This window comes from Aedes aegypti, chromosome 3 (genome assembly GCF_002204515.2).
Source record: "Aedes aegypti strain LVP_AGWG chromosome 3, AaegL5.0 Primary Assembly, whole genome shotgun sequence".
Taxonomy (NCBI): Eukaryota; Metazoa; Arthropoda; class Insecta; order Diptera; family Culicidae; genus Aedes; species Aedes aegypti.
Genome location: NC_035109.1, coordinates 361,155,877 through 361,174,947, shown reverse-complemented (window position 1 = coordinate 361,174,947; position 19,071 = coordinate 361,155,877). Strand labels below are relative to the sequence as shown.

The window sequence follows — 19,071 nt, the reverse complement described above, 5'->3', positions numbered from 1 at the left end:
GCGGGTGCAAAATTGGTTTTAATTTGACTGCGTACCTGTTGCCCGGCTCGGCCCGATGTTGACCATTAAAGGCCATAAATTACCCACCTTGATGCATGCAGCACACACGGTGTGTTCCTCCAATGTCCAGTGCACTGTCACCGGCTAGTACTACTATGCGGGAACCGTTGAACGGGGTAGGTTGGGCAATATACTAAACGAAATAGCATAATTTCTTTTAACCAGTTCAGCAAAATGAATACTTGCATTACACTCCATGTCATTTCACAATAACAATTCTTCCAGGGATACCATCAGGAGTTCTTCTCGGGATTTCGTCAGGAGTTCCTCAAATAATTCCATTTGGAGTTCCTTCAAGAATATCTTTAGAAATTCCTCCAGGGATTCCACTAGTAGTTTCTATAGGGATTCAATCAGGAGCACCTTTAAAGCTTCCATCAGAGTTCTTCTGGGGATTTCATCAGGAGATCCTTAAGGGATTCCATCACGATTTCCTTCTGAGATTTCACTTGGAATTCCTCAAGAGATTCTATCAGGAGTTCTTCTAGAGATTATAAAAGGAGTTCCTCAAGGAATTCGATTTTTTCTAGAGATATCATAAGAAACTCCACTACAGGGTGTCCGCAAATTATCCGTACAAACTTTGAAGACATGGCTCTATACAATTAAGCATAATAAATTCAATACTCTTGCATGGTTTTAAACATTGGCTTATTATATTCTTAAGAATTAAGTTTGACACATTTTCGATTTCAAATTATTGCAAAACTAACCCAAATGTATTGAAGTGTCTTAAAGGGAGCTGTTTTTCGAACTTTATGACGGAACAGAAATGTCCATAGAACTCACTGGATTTGAACCGTATAATTTTCTATTTCCAGTCTAACTTAAAGCCACTAACCTGAAGATTACTTCAAACAATAATAGGACATTTGGATTCATCTCTTTTAGGTTTTATTGACAACACTTCTCCAGTATGACTAGCGGCCCTCAGGAAAAACGTCTCTGAAACATTTAAATTTGCCTAGGGAAAGTGTACCAGTTATGGCCATAGTGGTTCCCTATTTGGCCATATGTGAAATGTCGATGACTTTCACATTTTTAAACTTTTTGAATGTTTTACCATCAAGTTATATCCTATTTCTTACTGCTAAAACACACAAAACTTTTCAAAATATGGAGACATTCAAGTTATCACGTATGGCGAAATAGGGAACCACTATGGCCATAACTGGTACACCTACCCTATCCCAGTAACAAGCAATCATTTTGAATTTTTTTAAAGTTGTGTTATGTGTTAACACATAGTTTCCCAAACTGTGGGTCGCGACCCCCAGGGGGGTCGTGAGCTGCTCTCTGGTGGGTCGCGAAAAAATATCTCATTTTGTGTTGATCGACTTAGATTTTTTCCTACATTTTCATATGTCTCCTCGATTCGAAGTGGTCGAAATGGTTTGAAATTGTTCCCATTTATTCATTTCAGCATTTCTGCTGATGATCAAAACACTTGATATGGCATTTATTTTTTTTTTTTGGAAAGATGTTAGAAAATTGAAGCTTTAAAAACATTTTGTTTCAAACAAAACTTTTTTCTCGTATAAGAAAAGTTTTGTATAAATATGGTGATTTTTTTCACATTAACGCAACTGTACAAGGAGCTTGGATAAATTTATAGATTTACATACTACATTTTTGTGGCAAATTTCGGAAACAAACATACTGCGAACGAAACGTCTAAAACGATGACGGATTGAATGTATCAAAATATATTCATCATTATGTGCGATCTTAAAACTACATTGCTGCTGGTTTGAAAATAAGTTGATGATAGCTTCAAAATTAAAAGAGAAAATACAAAAATGTATCCAAGAATCGAACTCGTGACCCTTTAGTGATAGCTACACGCTCCAGCTCTCTCGGCTGTTTCACCATCTCAGTAAATGAAAAATGAAAGTGGAACAGCTTATTCCTTAAATGAATGTGTCACAGAATCGCTCGATGGTTGGCGGTTTCATCGTGAATTTGAAAGAGCAGTCAACAATAAATTTCTAGCGCACTGAACTGAATTTTTTATTGCAAGGATCATGATTGGTTGACAGATGGTCTGATTTGCTTCAGCTGTTGGCTAACGCTTGTAATTTTCAAATGCCTGCCACAATTTTCCGTTGATTTCCAAATTGCGTGCTACTTAATAGTCACAACTTTTTGCTGTGTACAAGAAATTTAGCAAAAATGATATTTGAAATCTTTGTTCAAATAATTCTATCACAAATATTGGGAGTTCAATGAGTTTAATTGATAAACAGTACTCTTACTGTTGAAATTTCCAGCTCAGAAAAAATAATTATCTTAAATATCAAAAAATAAATAACTTTTTAGCTGAGAAAAACTGTTTTCCTTGGTTCGTAAAATTGTATGAAAAGTTTATATTCCCATCAAATATGTATTATGGTGGAATATAATATTTCGATGTGATTGTTGTTGTTGTTGTCAATTGAACGAGAATTAGTCACATTGAAATGTAAGCAACATCGTAGACTTTGTAATTTAAACGTTCGCGGTTCATGCCATTTTCAAAAAAGTAACGATAGACTTCAAAAATTTTAGTGGAAAAATTAATTTATCAACTTTTTTCACCTGGTGGGTCGCGAAAAATATGCCAGACATCTAGGTGGGTCGCGCACTCGAAAAGTTTGGGAACCTATGTGTTAACATATAGATGTATTACAAAAGGTACATGGACATTGATTTCTCATTGTTTTCAATGCGAGATCATCTTTCCAATATTTTGCTGTTCGGATAATTTGCGGACACCCTGTAGGGATTCTAGCAGGAGTTCCATCAGGAATCTTATTAGGAATTCCTCCAGGGATATTTTCAGGAATTCTTCAAGGGATTACATCAGGAGTACTTCCAATTATTTCTTTGGAGTTCCTTCAAGAACCTCTTTAGGAATTCCTCCGAAGATTCCATCAGGAGTTCCTATAGGGATTCTATCAGGTGTAAATTTAGGGCTTCCATCAGAGTTCTTCAGGAGATTTCATTAGGAGTACCCCCAATACCTCAAGAGATTCTATCAGGAGTTCCTCTAGAGATTATACCAGGAGTTCATCAAGGTATTCCATCAGGTTTCTTCTATATAAAGAGTTCCTCTAAGGATTCTATCAGGAGTTCCAATAAGAATCTTATTAGAAAGTCATCCAGGGATTTCATCAGGAGTTCCTCCAATGCACAGTGGTCCAGGAATCAGTTTTACGCGGAAAGATGCATTTAAAGCTTTAGAATGAAACATTAGACAAAAACGGTCTTCTACAAAGTTGTTTGTATTAGTTAAGCCCTTCGTTTGGTGTTATTTAAAATTAGGGTGGACCACATTTTCATAGAAATTGTGTAACTAACTTTCTTATTTGTAGAAATTATATTATACATGATTCAGCAAAGTTATAGACCATTCAATTTCAAGCAACTTTGCCAAAAAAAGTTTTTTTGTATCTCTTAAATTGACCGATTTAGAGCTTTTTTCCTACGGTGACGTAGGGTGGTCCGAACAAAACTGGTTTTCTGGCTCTAGAGTTTTCAATTCAAATTTCTCATCAAAGTAGTCTATGAGACACTTTTAGAGCTTCAAAAAATGCGTAATTTGGTGAGTGAAGAAACTCGCTATCTCCTTCCGTTTAGGAGTTATTGTTGTTTTTCTCTCAAAAACATGCCTACTTTGATTGTGAAAATCTCTGATTAGGGCAAACATAAAAAATATCTTTTGACGGCATTCAAAAGACAAAATAAAATTGTATATTATATCAAAAAATTACAGATGTATTATTTTTGTAACTCTAATAAAATGCCTTGAAAAACAAAGGATTTTAAGCAGAAAAACTTTAATAACTTTTGAACTAAGATAGATATCATCAATATTTTTGCATGAAAATTTGCGTTTTGTTAAGTTCTTAAAATCGTTCATAGACCGCTTTGACGAGAAATCTGAAATAAGAAAGATAGGGCTCTAAAACTATTTTGAAGATTTTCATAGTATGTATTTCTTTATAATTTTGCATTTTGAGCATGAAAACGAAATTTTAGACAAAAATGATCTTCTACAAAATTGTTTCTAAAAATGTAAGCTTTCACACTGTGTCATTTGAAACTAGGGTGGACCACAATATCACACATATCATATAATCAACTTTTTTATTTGCAAAAATACTGGTATATGCTCTTAGACAAAGCGGTAGAACTTGAAATTTTGATCAACTTTGCCAAAAAAAGTTTTTCTGTAGCTCAAAATTTGACCAATCTAGAGCATTTTTTCCTAATCACCGCAGGGTGGTCCAACAAAAATAAGTTTTTCAACTCTAGTTTTTTTAATATTATTTTCTCGTCGAAGTCGTCTATGGACGACTTTTAGAACTTAACAAAACGCAAATTTTCATGCAAAAAGATTGTTGATACTTATTTTAGTTCAAAAGTTATTAAAGTTTTTGTGATAAAAAATATTTGATTTTCAAGACGTTTTATTAGAGTTACAAAAATAACACATCTGTAATTTTTTGATATAATATACAATTTTATTTTGTCTTTTGAACGCCGTCAAAAGATATTTTTTATGTTTGCCCCAATCAGAGATATTCACAATCAAAGTAGGCATGTTTTTGAGAGAAAAACAACAATAACTCCTAAACGGAAGGAGATAGCGAGTTTCTTCACTCACCAAATTACGCATGAGAATTGATGAGAATTTTGAATTGAAAACTTTAGAGCCAGAAAACCAGTTTTGTTCGGACCACCCTATGTCACCGTAAGAAAATAGCTCTAAATCGGCCAATTTAAGAGATACAAAAAAACTTTTTTTGGCAAAGTTGCTTGAAATTGAATGGTCTACAACTTTGCTGAATCATGTATAATATAATTTCTACAAATAAGAAAGTTAGTTACACAATTTCTATGAAAATGTGGTCCACTCTAATTTTCAATACAACCAAACAAAGGGCTCAACTAATACAAACAACTTTGTAGAAGACCGTTTTTGTCTAATGTTTCATTCTAAAGCTCAAAATGCATCTTTCCGCGTAAAACTGATTCCTGGACCATAGTGCAATGATTCCATTAGGAGTTTCTTCAAGAATATCTTTAGGAATTCCTCCAAAGATTCCATCAGGAGTTCCTACAGGGATACTTTCAGGAGTTCCTTCAGAGATTATAGCAGGAATTCTTCCTGGGATTCTACGAGGAGTTCCTACAGGGATTCCATCTGGAGTTCTTCTAGGGATCGGGAGTTCCGAAAAAGCTACGTGTCATCACTTTGAATTTAACAAACAAGCTCATGAAATAGGGATTTCCGTAGTTCCTTAGATTAAATCTGAGAGAGAGAAGACAGCTCACTGACAGTTGGCATGTTTTCTTGCCTTCTTTGACTTCTTTATTTAATTCTTGGGTTATGCACAACGGTCAGTTGAACTTATTTTGTTCAAAATCATATTGACTTCATCCTGTCCTTATGTTCTTATATATTCTTATTGATAGCATAGCGACACTGAAATATTTTTTATAGGTTTGGTAAACATTTCTATTGGGAGCTTCTCGATCTCCATTTGGCATGCATTTTTCCCTGCAATACTGGTCTTAAATGTTTCCAACGGTGAAATAAAATTGAAATTAATTTGTTTGACGATTGAGATATGTGCTCTAAACCATTGAAACGCTGTTCTTTCTGACAAAAAAATTGCAACGATTTATAGCAAAATGGTCGTAAAAAGCCACTAATGCGTCTTTATGACACTGTCTACTAAGCGATGACCCTACACAGTTAAAAATAATGACTATTACACGTCATGTAAACTTCATTCATGCGATGTAAACAGGACTTCATGTAAATTAAAGTTCGAAATCATGTAAAAATGTGTTATATGTCATGTAATCACACAGAATCCTGCTGGATTACATGACATATAACTGAAGTTTACATGACATATCATGTAAATATCCATGATATTCCACGCTCCAATTATGTGCATTATATGTCTCAGAAATTTACACGTTTCGTTCGAACTGTGTACTTGTCCTAAAATAATAAAATAAAAATCGTCTAGACAGAACTCATAAAAATCATATTTTCCTACTTTGAACATTCAAAGTCACCCCGTCGTACGGTACCCACGTATACACAAGCTCGGTGGCGGCAAATAGTCTCTTCCAATTTCTTTTCGCTCGACTTGCGCGCATTTGCCTCCACGCGGGTTTAAGTAGTAATGCAGCCGCTGGCCGCCGAGAGTTTGTAGCTACATATTATAATTATGTCCCCGATCCAGTTAATGCAATTTAGCACTTTTTATAGGATGTTATTGGCTGGCTACCGATGGACGGCAGCGGCAGAGGACCACCAGCTTTGTCCAGCCGGAACGACTCAGGCTCATATCAGCTTCATTAACGCAAGAGTCATGCTTGTTTCATATTAGTAAGTAATTTTTCTACCGATTTGGAAAGGTTGGTTTTTGTGGTGTGTTCTATCTGTAGAGTAGCAAAGAACGTAATAGCTAAAACGGTGGAAGAGTACTGGTTTTAGGTTATAGGATATTCGTTTTCTTTTCTTTTTTTTAATTCTATAATGGGCATCACAATTACAGTCGATCAATTTTCAATTTTAGGTCTTTTCACATTTCGCTAGTTGATAAGACGTTGCATGGGTGAATAAAATTTTGAAGACCTTCAACATTCTGGAGCAGTGGCTTCCAATCTTTTCAAAAATTCGATTTGCTTTGAGCTTCTTCAAACAACTTGTGGATCTTCGAAATCGAATGTTCTTGAAATTGATGTTTAATGAAACGAATTTTGTCAAAGTTCAATTAAATTTAGGAGTCAACTAAAAAAGAAAAGACAATTGACTGGAATCGATTGATCGTCAATGTTCTTGTCGGTTAAAAAAAGCAAGCAACGTGCTTAAAAAAGCAGGAGAAATATGTTTTTTTTTTCTAATTCCATTTGTGTTTTAGACTCAGGAGGAATCTTACAGGTACAATGTTACCAGGTACAATCTTACAAGGTATTCCACACCTCAGCTGGTTGATCTTAATCATGTCAAACACTCCCGAGTAGCAAAAATGTTAACTCACGGCTTACATACACAAACATGCTCGCCAAATACCCGAAAACGGGGTTAACTCAACGAGTAGTAAATATTTTTAAATGTGCAAGTAAATTAGTTTTTATGGGATCGTTTCTTCAGCGTCTGCGATCCCATGTGTTTTTTTCTCCTTACCAGATCATTCCCATCAACATGTTCCCCAATATGTCGCAACTCATCTGAGATCTCGGGGGTTTCGAGTTTTATGCAACGTGTGGCATCCGAGATCCGAACAGTTCGTTGGTTCAGCACTAGGGTGGCCCATAATCATCAAAAAGCAAAAAAAAAAAATACATCTCCCAAATTTGTGTATCCAGACCAACAGAAGCTAGTATGAAAACTTGGAAGGAATCTAGTCTTAGGAAATATAAAGGGTGATGCACAAAGAGCTTTGAGTTTATATGATAAAAATGAGAAAATGTAAGTTTAATAGAAGAAAGAAACTGTGATAAACAGAAAGTTTGATAGAACTTGTTTTCTTACGAACGACAAGATTTCCTGCAGATTTAATGCAGTCTTTGAGCAAAAATTAAGAAATTCAACTACAGCGCTAACTATGGCCGAAGATGTGATTGGAACAGTCTTACAAGTTACCCATGCTTTTGATAGATTTTCTTCATACAAATTTCAAGCTCATTCAAGCTTAGAATTCATCGATATCACTCAAACCTTTACAATAGGGATCCAAATGAACAAAAAGAGAGGTGCAGGGATTGAATCCTAAGAAAATTGAGAGAATCTCTCACGTATCGCTCTCTGTAACTATCATAACATGCTGCACATTATGAGAGACTGTTTATCGTATACTGATACAACTTTGATCAGATTGGGGGATAGTAGTGCATGATAAAACCCCTCTAAACATGCTCCAAGCCTGGGGGACACTATTGCTATTGGAAGTTCGTAGATTGTTTATAGTGCCAGTAAAGAAAAACACCTATCCCCAATGGTAAACAAGCGAGAAAAATGGATTTTATCATCGCTCTCTCTTTGGGGCTCTCGCTCGCTGCTTCCAGACTTGTTACACCTTGCACAGTACAAACGAAACGTGTAAATTTCTGAGATATATAATGCACATAATTGGAGCGTGGTATATAATAGATATTTACATGGTATGTCATGTAATCTTCAATTATATGTCATGTAATCCAGTAGAATTCTGTGTGATTACATGACATATAACACAAATTTACATGATTCCAGACTTAAATTTACATGACGTCATGTTTACATCGCATAAATGAAGTTTACATGACGTGTAATCTTCATTATTTTTAACTGTGTGCGATACAATGACGATCGTGGACCGCAACAGATGGGATGTTTTTCTTAACTTGCTTTGATCGTGCTTCATACTCAAATGAGAGCGAATTCTGCACTGCCTGGAGAGGTGTAACTAAGGATTTTTACTGTTTGATTTTTTTCCAAATCAAAATGGCCCACCCTTTTCAGCACCTTTAAGTGAAATAGTGAAATAGCACCCTTAAGTGGGGCCCAGATAGCCGTAGCGGTAAACGCGCAGCTATTCACCAAGACCAAGCTGAGGGTCGTGGGTTCGAATCCCACCGGTCGAGGATCTTTTCGGGTTAGAAATTTTCTCGACTTCCCAGGGCATAGAGTATCTTCGTACCTGCCACACGATATACGCATGCAAAAATGGTCATTGGCACAGATAGGTCTCAGTTAATAACTGTGGAAGTGTTCATAAGAACACTAAGCTGCGAAGTAGGCTCTGTCCCAGTAGAGACGTAATGCCAGAAAGAAGAAGAAGAAGAAGAAGAAGTGAAATATTCTCGTTAAATTTCAGCAAATTGGTTCGTTCGCTCTTTCTTCGCGATAAACGACAAGCGGAGCCGTTAAGTGTACGAGTCACCGAGTGCCAAAAGTTAGTTGCTTCTCGGCTTGTAACCTGCCAACCGAATGGGTTTAATGGGCAGTCGACGAGTAGTGGTGTCAGTACACTGCGCGGTGACATCGTCGGCCATTCAATCTTCAGACGGTTGGTCATTAAGACGCGGGCGCTGCTCGCCGGGTTTTATGGAAAGTAGTTGATAATGAAAGATAAGATTTTACCGAGAAGAGATTAAGTGAGAGTTCATTATATCAAATGCGGACATTTTTGGCGAGCTAGTGCTAATTTCTGTTATAAAAATAAACCTCTGATGTAAATTGTAGTATAGTACAAGGTACTGAAGACCGTCCTTACAGTTGAGGTCGAAATACGCGTATCTGTCAAAGTATACAAACTCTAGTGGAATTAAATGGTATAGTACTTATTTGTTATCGTTATAGTTATCCGATGCTAGGATTGATGCGGTTGATCACAAGGTGAAAAGCCTGAAAATAGGCAATAAAATAACATATATGTACCGAGTCTAAATGCCTTTCGATCACAGACATCAGTTTACAGATAATGATAATGAGGTAATAAAATTCCTAAATCAATTTTAGGTGATAACTTTATAGCAATTCGACGATGTAATTCATCTGTTAGTCCCATCATAAATCCTCTTCAATCGAGCATAAACCACCCTTCGTTTCCCTTCCCACCCATCCACGCGTATACGCATCCGACAAAGCGACGACAGAGACATCTTCCGATTTTCAGCTAAACCCGTGGCCTGCGGGAAAAACGGGTGCGGACGAAACTTTTCGCTCTTTCGGTCACCCGTTTCGCGTCGCTTTCGGCCCCGACTAATTCCAAAAAGCTTCAACACTTACCCATTGGGCGCTGGCGTCGTACGAAGAAACACAACGAAACGTCATACCGCCGGTGCTTCCGACGGTGCCTCCACCGCCGCTATACCGTGAGTTTGCTTTGGCCACTTTAGTACCGTTTCGTTAAAGTTTCACGACGACCCGCTTCTTGTGCTCTCTCTTTCTCTGTCTCTCTGTTCGCTATGGTGCTTCAATGCGGGTCGATATGTTTCGTTTTGCGTTAGTTTTTTTTCTTTCTCTCTTTGGGGGTTGCAACTTCGCCACTCTCCGTGACTCGTTATGTTTTTATCTTTTCTTTTCTTGGTTGTTGAATTGCGTTTGCTTTTTGAAATGCTCTTTCGTGCTGGCAAGAGCACGTGTTTTACGTCGTTTCAGGTTTCACTCCTTCGGTAACGCGTATTAGCGCCGATATTTAATCCCACCGCAATGGAAGATTACAGTGATTATCATTTGTGCGCGAGAGAGCTACCCTATTATGTGCTTGGCAATATCCGCTCGGTACTCAGAAGCAACGGCAGCAGCATAAGGAGCATCGTCGTCTTGGAGCAGTGTCCGTCGGTTGGGATGGGATGGGAGCCAGCATCCGTTCAGAGGTCGTTCAAGAGAAGCAGAAGGTGCGAAAAATTAAGCTTTCATTGCCGTCTTACCTAGAACAAACAAAATACTTAGTTAGCAAGGTGGTTATTTGGAAGGATTAACGGCTATTACTGTGATTACGGGGTTGAGGGCGAGTGAGCGAGTTTCGTTAGCTGAAGGTTGCTGGTCGTGATAATGAGATTTCTTAAGGGAGCAATTATATCTTGTCTACAATGGGTTTCATGGTAGATAAGATAGATTTTTTTCTGACATTTTCTTATCTCATAACTTTGATTCAGTGGGTGCAATCTAATAATTTTCTTCAAATGACGATAATAAAGTCAGCATGAACAGAGTTTTAACAAATTTCTCCGATGAAACATGAGTAATGGGATTGTATATTTCATGTTACAATCCTACTAGCAGTGGAATTATAGATCGAGTTGCTTCTAGGCTCATGCTCTCAACAGTTATGCTACTTTTTCTCGAATGCAAGTTGCTCGGATGCCAGTTCTCCGAATAGCCCGTTTCCCTGAATAACTCATTTCTCCGATATGTGTTGGCACTCATGACACTCATGACAATATACAGATCAGTTATATGCAATGCACCTTTCTTTGGAATTCTACCGTCTCCGGTATCTTTTTGGAAATATGTATACGGTCTAGAATTATCGAATATATTTTTCTTTTGATTGCTTATCGTTCTTCCTCGTTCACCATCCTGTCAGTACAGGTTATTCTTGCACATTTTGGAACTACATCAATTTTCGGGTAAACGAGTCATTCGGGAAAATGGCATTGGCATTGGTGTTCGGGGAACTGTTATTCGAAGAAATGACATTCGGGGAAACGACATTCTGGAAAAAAGTAGTACAATCACGGTATCGCACCTTTGACTTGTCTTTTTATTTCATTCATAAGATGTTGTTGGTGATGAAATTTCACCATTTCATAATGTAGAGGTCTTAAGGCAGCTTCACCGGTCCTCCAATTTTTTGGTCCAAATTTATAATAAAATGGACTTTTCAAAATGAAATAGACCAGTAAAAATAGACCTAACTGCAGGCTCACGCACCGGATGTTGGTTTGATCAACAAAATCAAACAAATAGTGGATTGAACCAGCAGAATTCTATTGTATATTGGCTGGAGAAATTCCCAAAGGAACTCTGGAGGATTTTTCGGAGGAACTTTGGTGTATTTCCCGGAAAATGTCCGAAGGAGTTCTCAGAGAAACTCCTGAGGAATTTCTGGAGGAATTCCTGAAGAATTCCTGGAGGAGCTACGAAGGAATCTCTGGATGAATTGCTGGAAGAACCATGAAGAAAATTTGAGGAAATTACCGGTGGAGCTCCAAAGGGCTTCCCAGAGGAACTCTGTATAAGATGTAGCCGTAAGTAGAACCGAAAGCAATAGAACAACTTGATTGTTGAACGGTCTACTACTTATCCAATTGATTCCTCTTTTAAATTACTTATGAAAGTCATGGCATGCCGGGATTTCCCGTTGCATCAACTTCAACACTCTGAAGAAATTCCTAGAGGATATCTGAAAAAATCGTGGAGAACTCCGGAAAATTCGGTGGAGGAACTACAGAGGGATTCCTAGAAAAACTTGAAAGAATTCTTAGAGGAATGTCTAGAGTAACTCCGAAGGAATTCCTGGAGAAACTCCGGAAGAATTCTACTCTGTTACTGCATAAGGGTCGAACGGATATGAGCGATTTCTCTTCATCGATCCTCTCTTTCGCTAAATTAGATAAATCTGTAAGAATTCTTGTTAATGAAGCAAAAATTTTGTGATTCTTCATCCTACAGCACGAAAATGTGTTACGAAAAGAAGATCAGTTTTCTGCAATAACGTAAAGAGAGCAACGATCGTGAATGCAGATAAGAGAAGCATTGAACAAATTATTGGAGGAATGTTCATAGTAATTCTGAAGGCATTACGGAAGGAACTCGGGGAGAATTCCCAGCGGAGGTCAGGAAGATTTCCCGGAGAAAGTCTGAAGGAACTCCAGAGAAATTACTGGAGGAACTCTGAAAAAATCTTGACGGAATGCCTGGAGCAACTTTGAATCATAAGAAATTTCTGAAGGAACTCATAAGAAATTCATGGAGGAACTCCGAATGAATTGCTGGAGAAACTCCGGAAAATTTCTGAAGGAACTCCGGAAGAATTGATTGAGGAACTGCGAAGCAATCCATGGGGAATATCTGGAATAAATCCTAGAGGAACTCTAGAGGAATTTCCGATAGAACTACGGGATAAATCTAAAAGGAACTTTGAAAGAGATTCAAAGGAATTTCCGGTGAAGCTCTTCGGAGAAATCATCTCATCTTCTTGGCATTACGTCCCCACTGGGACAGAGCCTGCTTCTTAGCTAAGTGTTATGAGCTCTTCCACAGTTATTAACCAAGAGCTTTCTTTGCCATAGTTGCCATTTTCGCATTCGTATATCGTGTGGCAGGTACGATATATTCTATGCCCAGGAAAGTCAAGGAAATTTCCATTTCGACAAGATCTTGGAGCAACCGAGAATCGAACCCAGACACCTTCAGCATGGCTTTGCTTTATATCTGCGGGCTCTAACCACTCGGCTAAGGAAGGCCCCAGGAAATGTTGGATAAAATTAATAAGAAATGCTTAAAGAACTTTAGAGGAATTTCTGAAGGAATTCAGAAGCAATTCCTACAGGAACTCCGGACGCGTTTCTGGAGGAGCTCCGGTGTAATTGTTTGAGGAACTCTGAAGAAATTCCTGGAGAAACTGTGGAGGAATTCCCGATGTAGCTCCCGAGGAATTATCCAGCAATTACTGGATGAAATCCAGAGGAATTTCTGGAAGAATTCACGGTGGAATTTAGGAGAAAGTTGCGTGGAATTGCTGGAGGAATCTCGGATCTCTTTTCTGAGGAATTCTGAAGGAATTTCCGGAAGAAATTCCCTACATTTCCTCCTTAAATTCCTCCAGAATTTATCAGAAAATTTCTCAAGAATTTTTTTTCAATGTAACTGCAGAAGAATTCCTGGTGGAACTCCACAGGATTTACGAAGAATTACTCTGAAGGAGCTCTGAAGAATTCCTGGAGAAATTCTGAAAAAAACTCCAGGAGGAAATACCGAGATAATCCGAAGGAATTCCCGATGGAGCTCCCCGTAATTCCCGGAGAAAGTTCTAAGAAATTTCATGAGGAACTCTGAGGAAATTCTTGAAGGACCTCCAAAGGAATTGCTCCAGGGACTTTAACGGAATTGCTGGAAATGCGGAAAATTTTAAGAGAAACTCCGAAGAAATTTCGGAAGGACATCCTGGAGGAACTCTGAATCCTTGGAGCAAATCCCGAAGGATCCCTAGAATCAAATTGTCATCAAAATAGATGAAAAACAAACAACAAAGCAAGCTCGCTCACAACCGTTTGTCGCAACTGTTGCGGATAAGGACACAATCAAAAGCAAAATTGTCATGACAATCACAGAACGCAACATTGTTGCAACCTTTTCAACTCGCGATTAATCAGTTATTTTAAACACAAACTCAAATTTGTTTTATGGATGCTATTTGATAATATGTCAATGTTTACCAACATGAAGAAAGTTCTCGAAAATTGCAATGCGAAGCCCAGAAAATCGTTGCGCACGAGGTGGTCGATCTTTGTCATATTCTTTTCAAGTGATGATAAACTTATGTTGCCGAATAAAATTGTTGCACGAAGAATAGGAGATAACAATGTCTTTGTTGTTGCGTGTTGGGTGACAATTGATTCACTGCCTAGAAGTATTTCTGGATGAAATCCTCGGAGGAATTGCTATAAGAAATCCTGGAGAAAATCCCCGGAGAAGTTTTTGGAGGAAATCCGTGGAGGAATCCTTGAAATTTCTGGAAGAAATCCCCAGATGAATTGCTATTGGAAATCCCCTATAGAATTCCTGAAGGAAATCCCCGGAGAAGTTCTTGAGGGATATCCCCGGAGAAATACTTGAATTTGAGGAGGAAATCCCGGAGACTTTCCTCGTGCTTCCCAGGTGAATTCCTGAAAAATCCCCGGAAGAGTTCCTGGAGCAAATCCCCGGAAAAATTTCTTGAATAAATCTCCGAAGCTATTTCTGAAGGAAATCCTTGGAGGAAATTCCTTAAGGGCCCAGATAGCCGTAGCGGTAAACGCGCAGCTATTCAGCAAGACCAAGCTGAGGGTCGTGGGTTCGAATCCCACCGGTCGAGGATCTTTTCGGATTGGAAATTTTCTCGACTCCCAAAGCATAGAGTATCATCGTACCTGCCACACGATATACAAATGCAAAATTTGGTCAATTGGCAAAGAAAGCTCACAGTTAATAACTGTGGAAGTGCTCATAAGAACACTAAGCTGAGAAGTAGGCTTTGTCCCAGTTGGGACGTAACGCATAAAAGAAGAAATTCCTTGAGAAATTCTTAGAGGAAAACTTCCTGGTGCAAACTCCTGGAGGAAATCTCCAAAAACATTCTCTGAAAAAAAAAACCCACAAAATTACTGAAGGAAATCATCGGAGGAATTTCCAGATCAATTTCTGGACGAAATCCCGGAGGAGTTCGAGAGAAATTTCCCCGCAAAAATCCTTGAAATTCCTGGTGGAATTCCTAGGGTAGATCCCTGGATGAAATTCCTTGAGGAATTTCTGGAGAAAATCTCCGGAGGAATTCCTGAAGGAAATTCTCGGAAGAAATCTCCGGAGTTTTTACTGGTGCAAATCCCCAGAGAAACTTCTGGAGGATATCTCCGTATAGATTCTCTGAAAAAATCCTCGGAGGAATTTTTAGACAAAATGCCTGGAGTTAATAATGAAATCTGCAGAGAAATTCCAGGTGGGAACTCTAGGAGGAAACCTCCGAAAGAATTCATGATGGAACTCCCCGGAGAAATTCATTGAGGAATTTCTGGAGCAAGCCCCCGCAAGAATTCCTGCAGGAGATCCCCGGAGGAATTCCTGGCATAAATCCTTGGATTTTCTCAAATCGTCATAATCCAAGATGACCGCCAGATTTTTTCACTTAAATTCATACTCTTATTCATCACTCAACTCGAAGAAAACACCAACGATTAAAAACTTGTTTCTTTGTTGAACAAAAAGTGATGTTTTCATTGATTGCACTCGCCATATACGACAGAATCGATGAACATGATTTAGAAAATCTTTCATTTCATAGGATATATACCATTGCTCACCTAGTGTTTGAAGCCTATCTTACTAAGTTTTTTCTCAGCTTACAGATGGTGGCCTCAGAATTCAAAACGAGCGGTGCGCTAATGGTTAAAAAAAAAAAAACGGTTTTTCTGACAAAATTCAAAATGGCAAAATTTTTCAAAATTCAAAATTTTTTTAGTCTCAGATGAAAGCTATATCCTTCCTCTCTACCATGCCGCTAAATTTGCTATGTGTTCCAAGGAAAATATGAGGACGTTTGGACCGTCAATTTTTAATTTTGTTACTTTGTGAGTTGTCACCTGGTTGAAACTCATTATATTTTCAACTGTTCTTTATAACTTTTCTTTATTCGACTATACTTGCCAATGATATGAATATGTATTATTACCACTGAAAGCATGGCCAAGACAAGTCTTGCATCTATAAAACCATTCGGAGATTCATAACTACACCACGTCTCTCAATTGGTACATTCATCAACCAGCTGAAATCCACACACCAGCTTCATTAGCCACAACCACCTTCAGCCCGGGTTCAGAACATCCTACGCATCCAAAACCTAATTGAACGATTACACTGACTGGTGCCCATGAAATATTCCAATGCCGAAAAAATATTAAATGAACTCGTAAATTTAAATTTGATTGTTTATATTCCATCTCTGGTTCTGGTCGTCGTCGTTACCATTGGTGAACCCATGTCTTGCCCAAGCCGCTTCATCGACCTTCGCAACGAGCACATAAATCATACGAAAACTATAACTCTTGCCGAGCCATACGATGGGCAGCTTGCCGCACTTCCTTCCCTTCCAGTATGATGTCGCTCATTGATGATCCTATAACTCGGACGAAACGCCAGAAACACGCATACTCATATTCGCAAAAATCTCTATATTTTAATGAGTTTCTTTCGCCCTAAAGATTTTATTACACGTGCGCAATGGATTGTCTTTGCTCGGGCAGTCCGTCCCCCGGCTCTGGTCTGTCTGGGTCGGTTTGTGGTACGTGTTTTACTGCGTGAACCGGGGAGGATGGGGCTGAATGCGCCAATTAACAGCAAATCGAATGGAATGAACCGTTTTCAAGAGATATTTTTCCTTGTTTAAATGAGGGGTACAGTGTTGACTCCAATGAAAATTCGACCGTCCCTTACAATTTTCACGTCTGAAAACAACAAATAGCTAGAATTCTAAAAAAAAAAACTCCTGCCCCACTTTACTCTACCCATCGCACCTTGTCTCTCACTCATTGCTCTTGATTCTACACCGAGCAATTCGTTCCGCGCTGTCCTTCTCCATATGCGTATGAGTGTGTCTCTCTCTCCGCGAGGCCCATCTATCTCTCGCCCATGCTTGTTTTTAATAAACTATCCATTCCATTTCCAGTCAAAACGCAAATGGCAAAAGTTATATATTTCCGAAAATAAAAAAGTCATTAATTTCGTACTTCACATTTTAATAAGTTTTCCGCACACATGGAACAAGCGGAGCAACGCAACGTCATCATCGTCGTTGCCCGAGTGACCATCAATGAGCCTTACAGGCCGAGGTTTTCATTTACAGCTGAGCCCTTCCACCGAAGGTCTGAACTTGACTCTTGGTGAAGTAGTGCCAGGTGAACTTTGGTCCCGTTTCCAATTTCGGTGCGCCCTCAACTCAGTCAGTGTTCAAGAAATGGGACCCCCGGAAAATGGCAGGTAGCAGGTTTCAACCGAATGGTGAATGAATTCCTTCGACTCGTGTTCCCTTGCCACCCCTTTAGAGTCACCGACCACGGAGCGAGAATTGAAAACAAATCACAGAACACAGAACTTTTTACGAACAGGAAATTGTGTTTTTAAATAGTTTTATTTTTATTGCAATACATCTCTTCTCTCGTCCGTTGGTCATTTCAGTGCGCATCCGACAGTCTGGGGGTTACGAAATGAGGCTAAGGGTATGCGATATGTTTTTTTTTTATGTTGATACGAAACAAAACAAAATTTGAAAAATTCCCCGGACCGGTGGGATTTGAACCCACGAACCTCAGCTTAGTCTTGCTGAATAGTTGCGCGATTACCGCTACGACTTTCTAAGCCCCCTACTGTTGCAATATTAAAACGCTAAATTTGATTATAATTCACAGTATTCTTCTATTTCTCGGGATTCCTGGAAATCCAGGGTAATCAATTCATTAGGTAATGTTTCCATATTATGTTTTTTCAATTTATCAAATTTAACAATATCGAAAAAACAATAATTACGTCTCATTGGATTCCGTGGTATTACGCGTAATTTTGTTTCCGCGGTATCATACTAAACAGAGATTGAAATTTGAGAGCATTTAGAGTATCTCTCACTTAAGTAATCGCTCTCTATAACAATCATGATCCGCTACACATCATGAGAGTTTATCGTCTACTGTTCAGGTCTGATCATATCGGAAGGCGAACGGTTCATGATAAAACCCATCTAAACAAGCTCGGAACCTGGGGGACAGATATCAGATTTCAGACGTTCGGGGATTGTTTATCATATTGCAATTTTAGAGATAACTTTCCGTTCTACGGTTGAACAGAAAGCTACCGCAGCAGCCACATTACTGATTTTCACAAAGCATCATCGATCGTCTGCGATGATACCTTGGAAACTAGACTGATGATTGTTGTTTTCGGCTGTTTTCCAAAGCTTTGGACTTCACTAGCATACTTTGATTAGATGGTTGCGTTCAATGATACAATGATTCTCAAGGCTGCGGTAGAACTTTGACAGCTGCGGTAGAACTTGGCGGCTACCGCAGAACGGAAAATTTTCAACAGAACCGTAATACCATTAGAGTGGAATCTCCGTGGTCTACGGACCAACATCAGCGAGCTCAAGCTGGTCGACCCGGTCTCAAGCAACACTTCGGCGATCAATGTGACCATCTGCTCGGAAAGTCTGGCTCGGAAGTTCACCTGGCAAACCTTATCAGACACGTACAACAGCGATCACTTCCCAATTGCGGTGTCCATACCTGGACGGTCATGTCAGCAAACAACGCGACGAAAATGGCTGTACGATCGAGCTGATTGGGAGTTATACGAACGGATTACAGCAGAAACTATTCGCCCAGAGGTCGAGTAGGATGTAGGAAACTTCACCGAAAAACTAATTGCAGAAGTGTCTAATTCCATCCCTTGAACAAGCGGCAATCCGTTGGCGACGGAAGTGTCTGCGGTCGCTCCGACGTCTACAGCAGATCAACCCAAAGCGTTGGCGGAGTTTCAAGCAGCACGGAGGCACAAAAGGCGATTAAAGAAGCGAAGGAGCAATCGTGCGAAAGCTTCGTAGGGAAGATCTCCAAGCACAGCACGACGACAGAACTGTGGCGCACGGTTAACACACTTCGTCGAAATTGGGCGAGACGCTCAGTTGTTCCCAAACGGTTTTTCGGACAACCCCGAAAAAGTAACGGAAGAACTAGCGATGTACTACGGCGAATGATCGCGCGACGTCT

The 19,071-nt window shown here is 39.0% G+C and overlaps 1 protein-coding gene across 4 annotated transcripts in view; it reads right to left on the bottom strand.

Annotated features, from left to right (window-relative positions):
• Positions 1 to 19,071, bottom strand: part of LOC5568514 (transcription factor AP-2-epsilon) — a 213,147-nt gene that overhangs the window by 130,290 nt on the left and 63,786 nt on the right. Inside the window, exon 2 of one of the 4 annotated variants that reach the window (XM_021850497.1) lies at positions 9,839 to 10,482. The exons of 2 other annotated variants lie outside the window; for them this stretch is intronic. In XM_021850497.1, coding sequence (XP_021706189.1) covers positions 9,839 to 9,883 — 45 coding nt within the window. In that variant the 5' untranslated portion in view covers positions 9,884 to 10,482. The remainder of the gene's footprint in view (positions 1 to 9,838; positions 10,483 to 19,071) is intronic. One more of the 4 variants, XM_021850496.1, reaches the window with a different exon arrangement.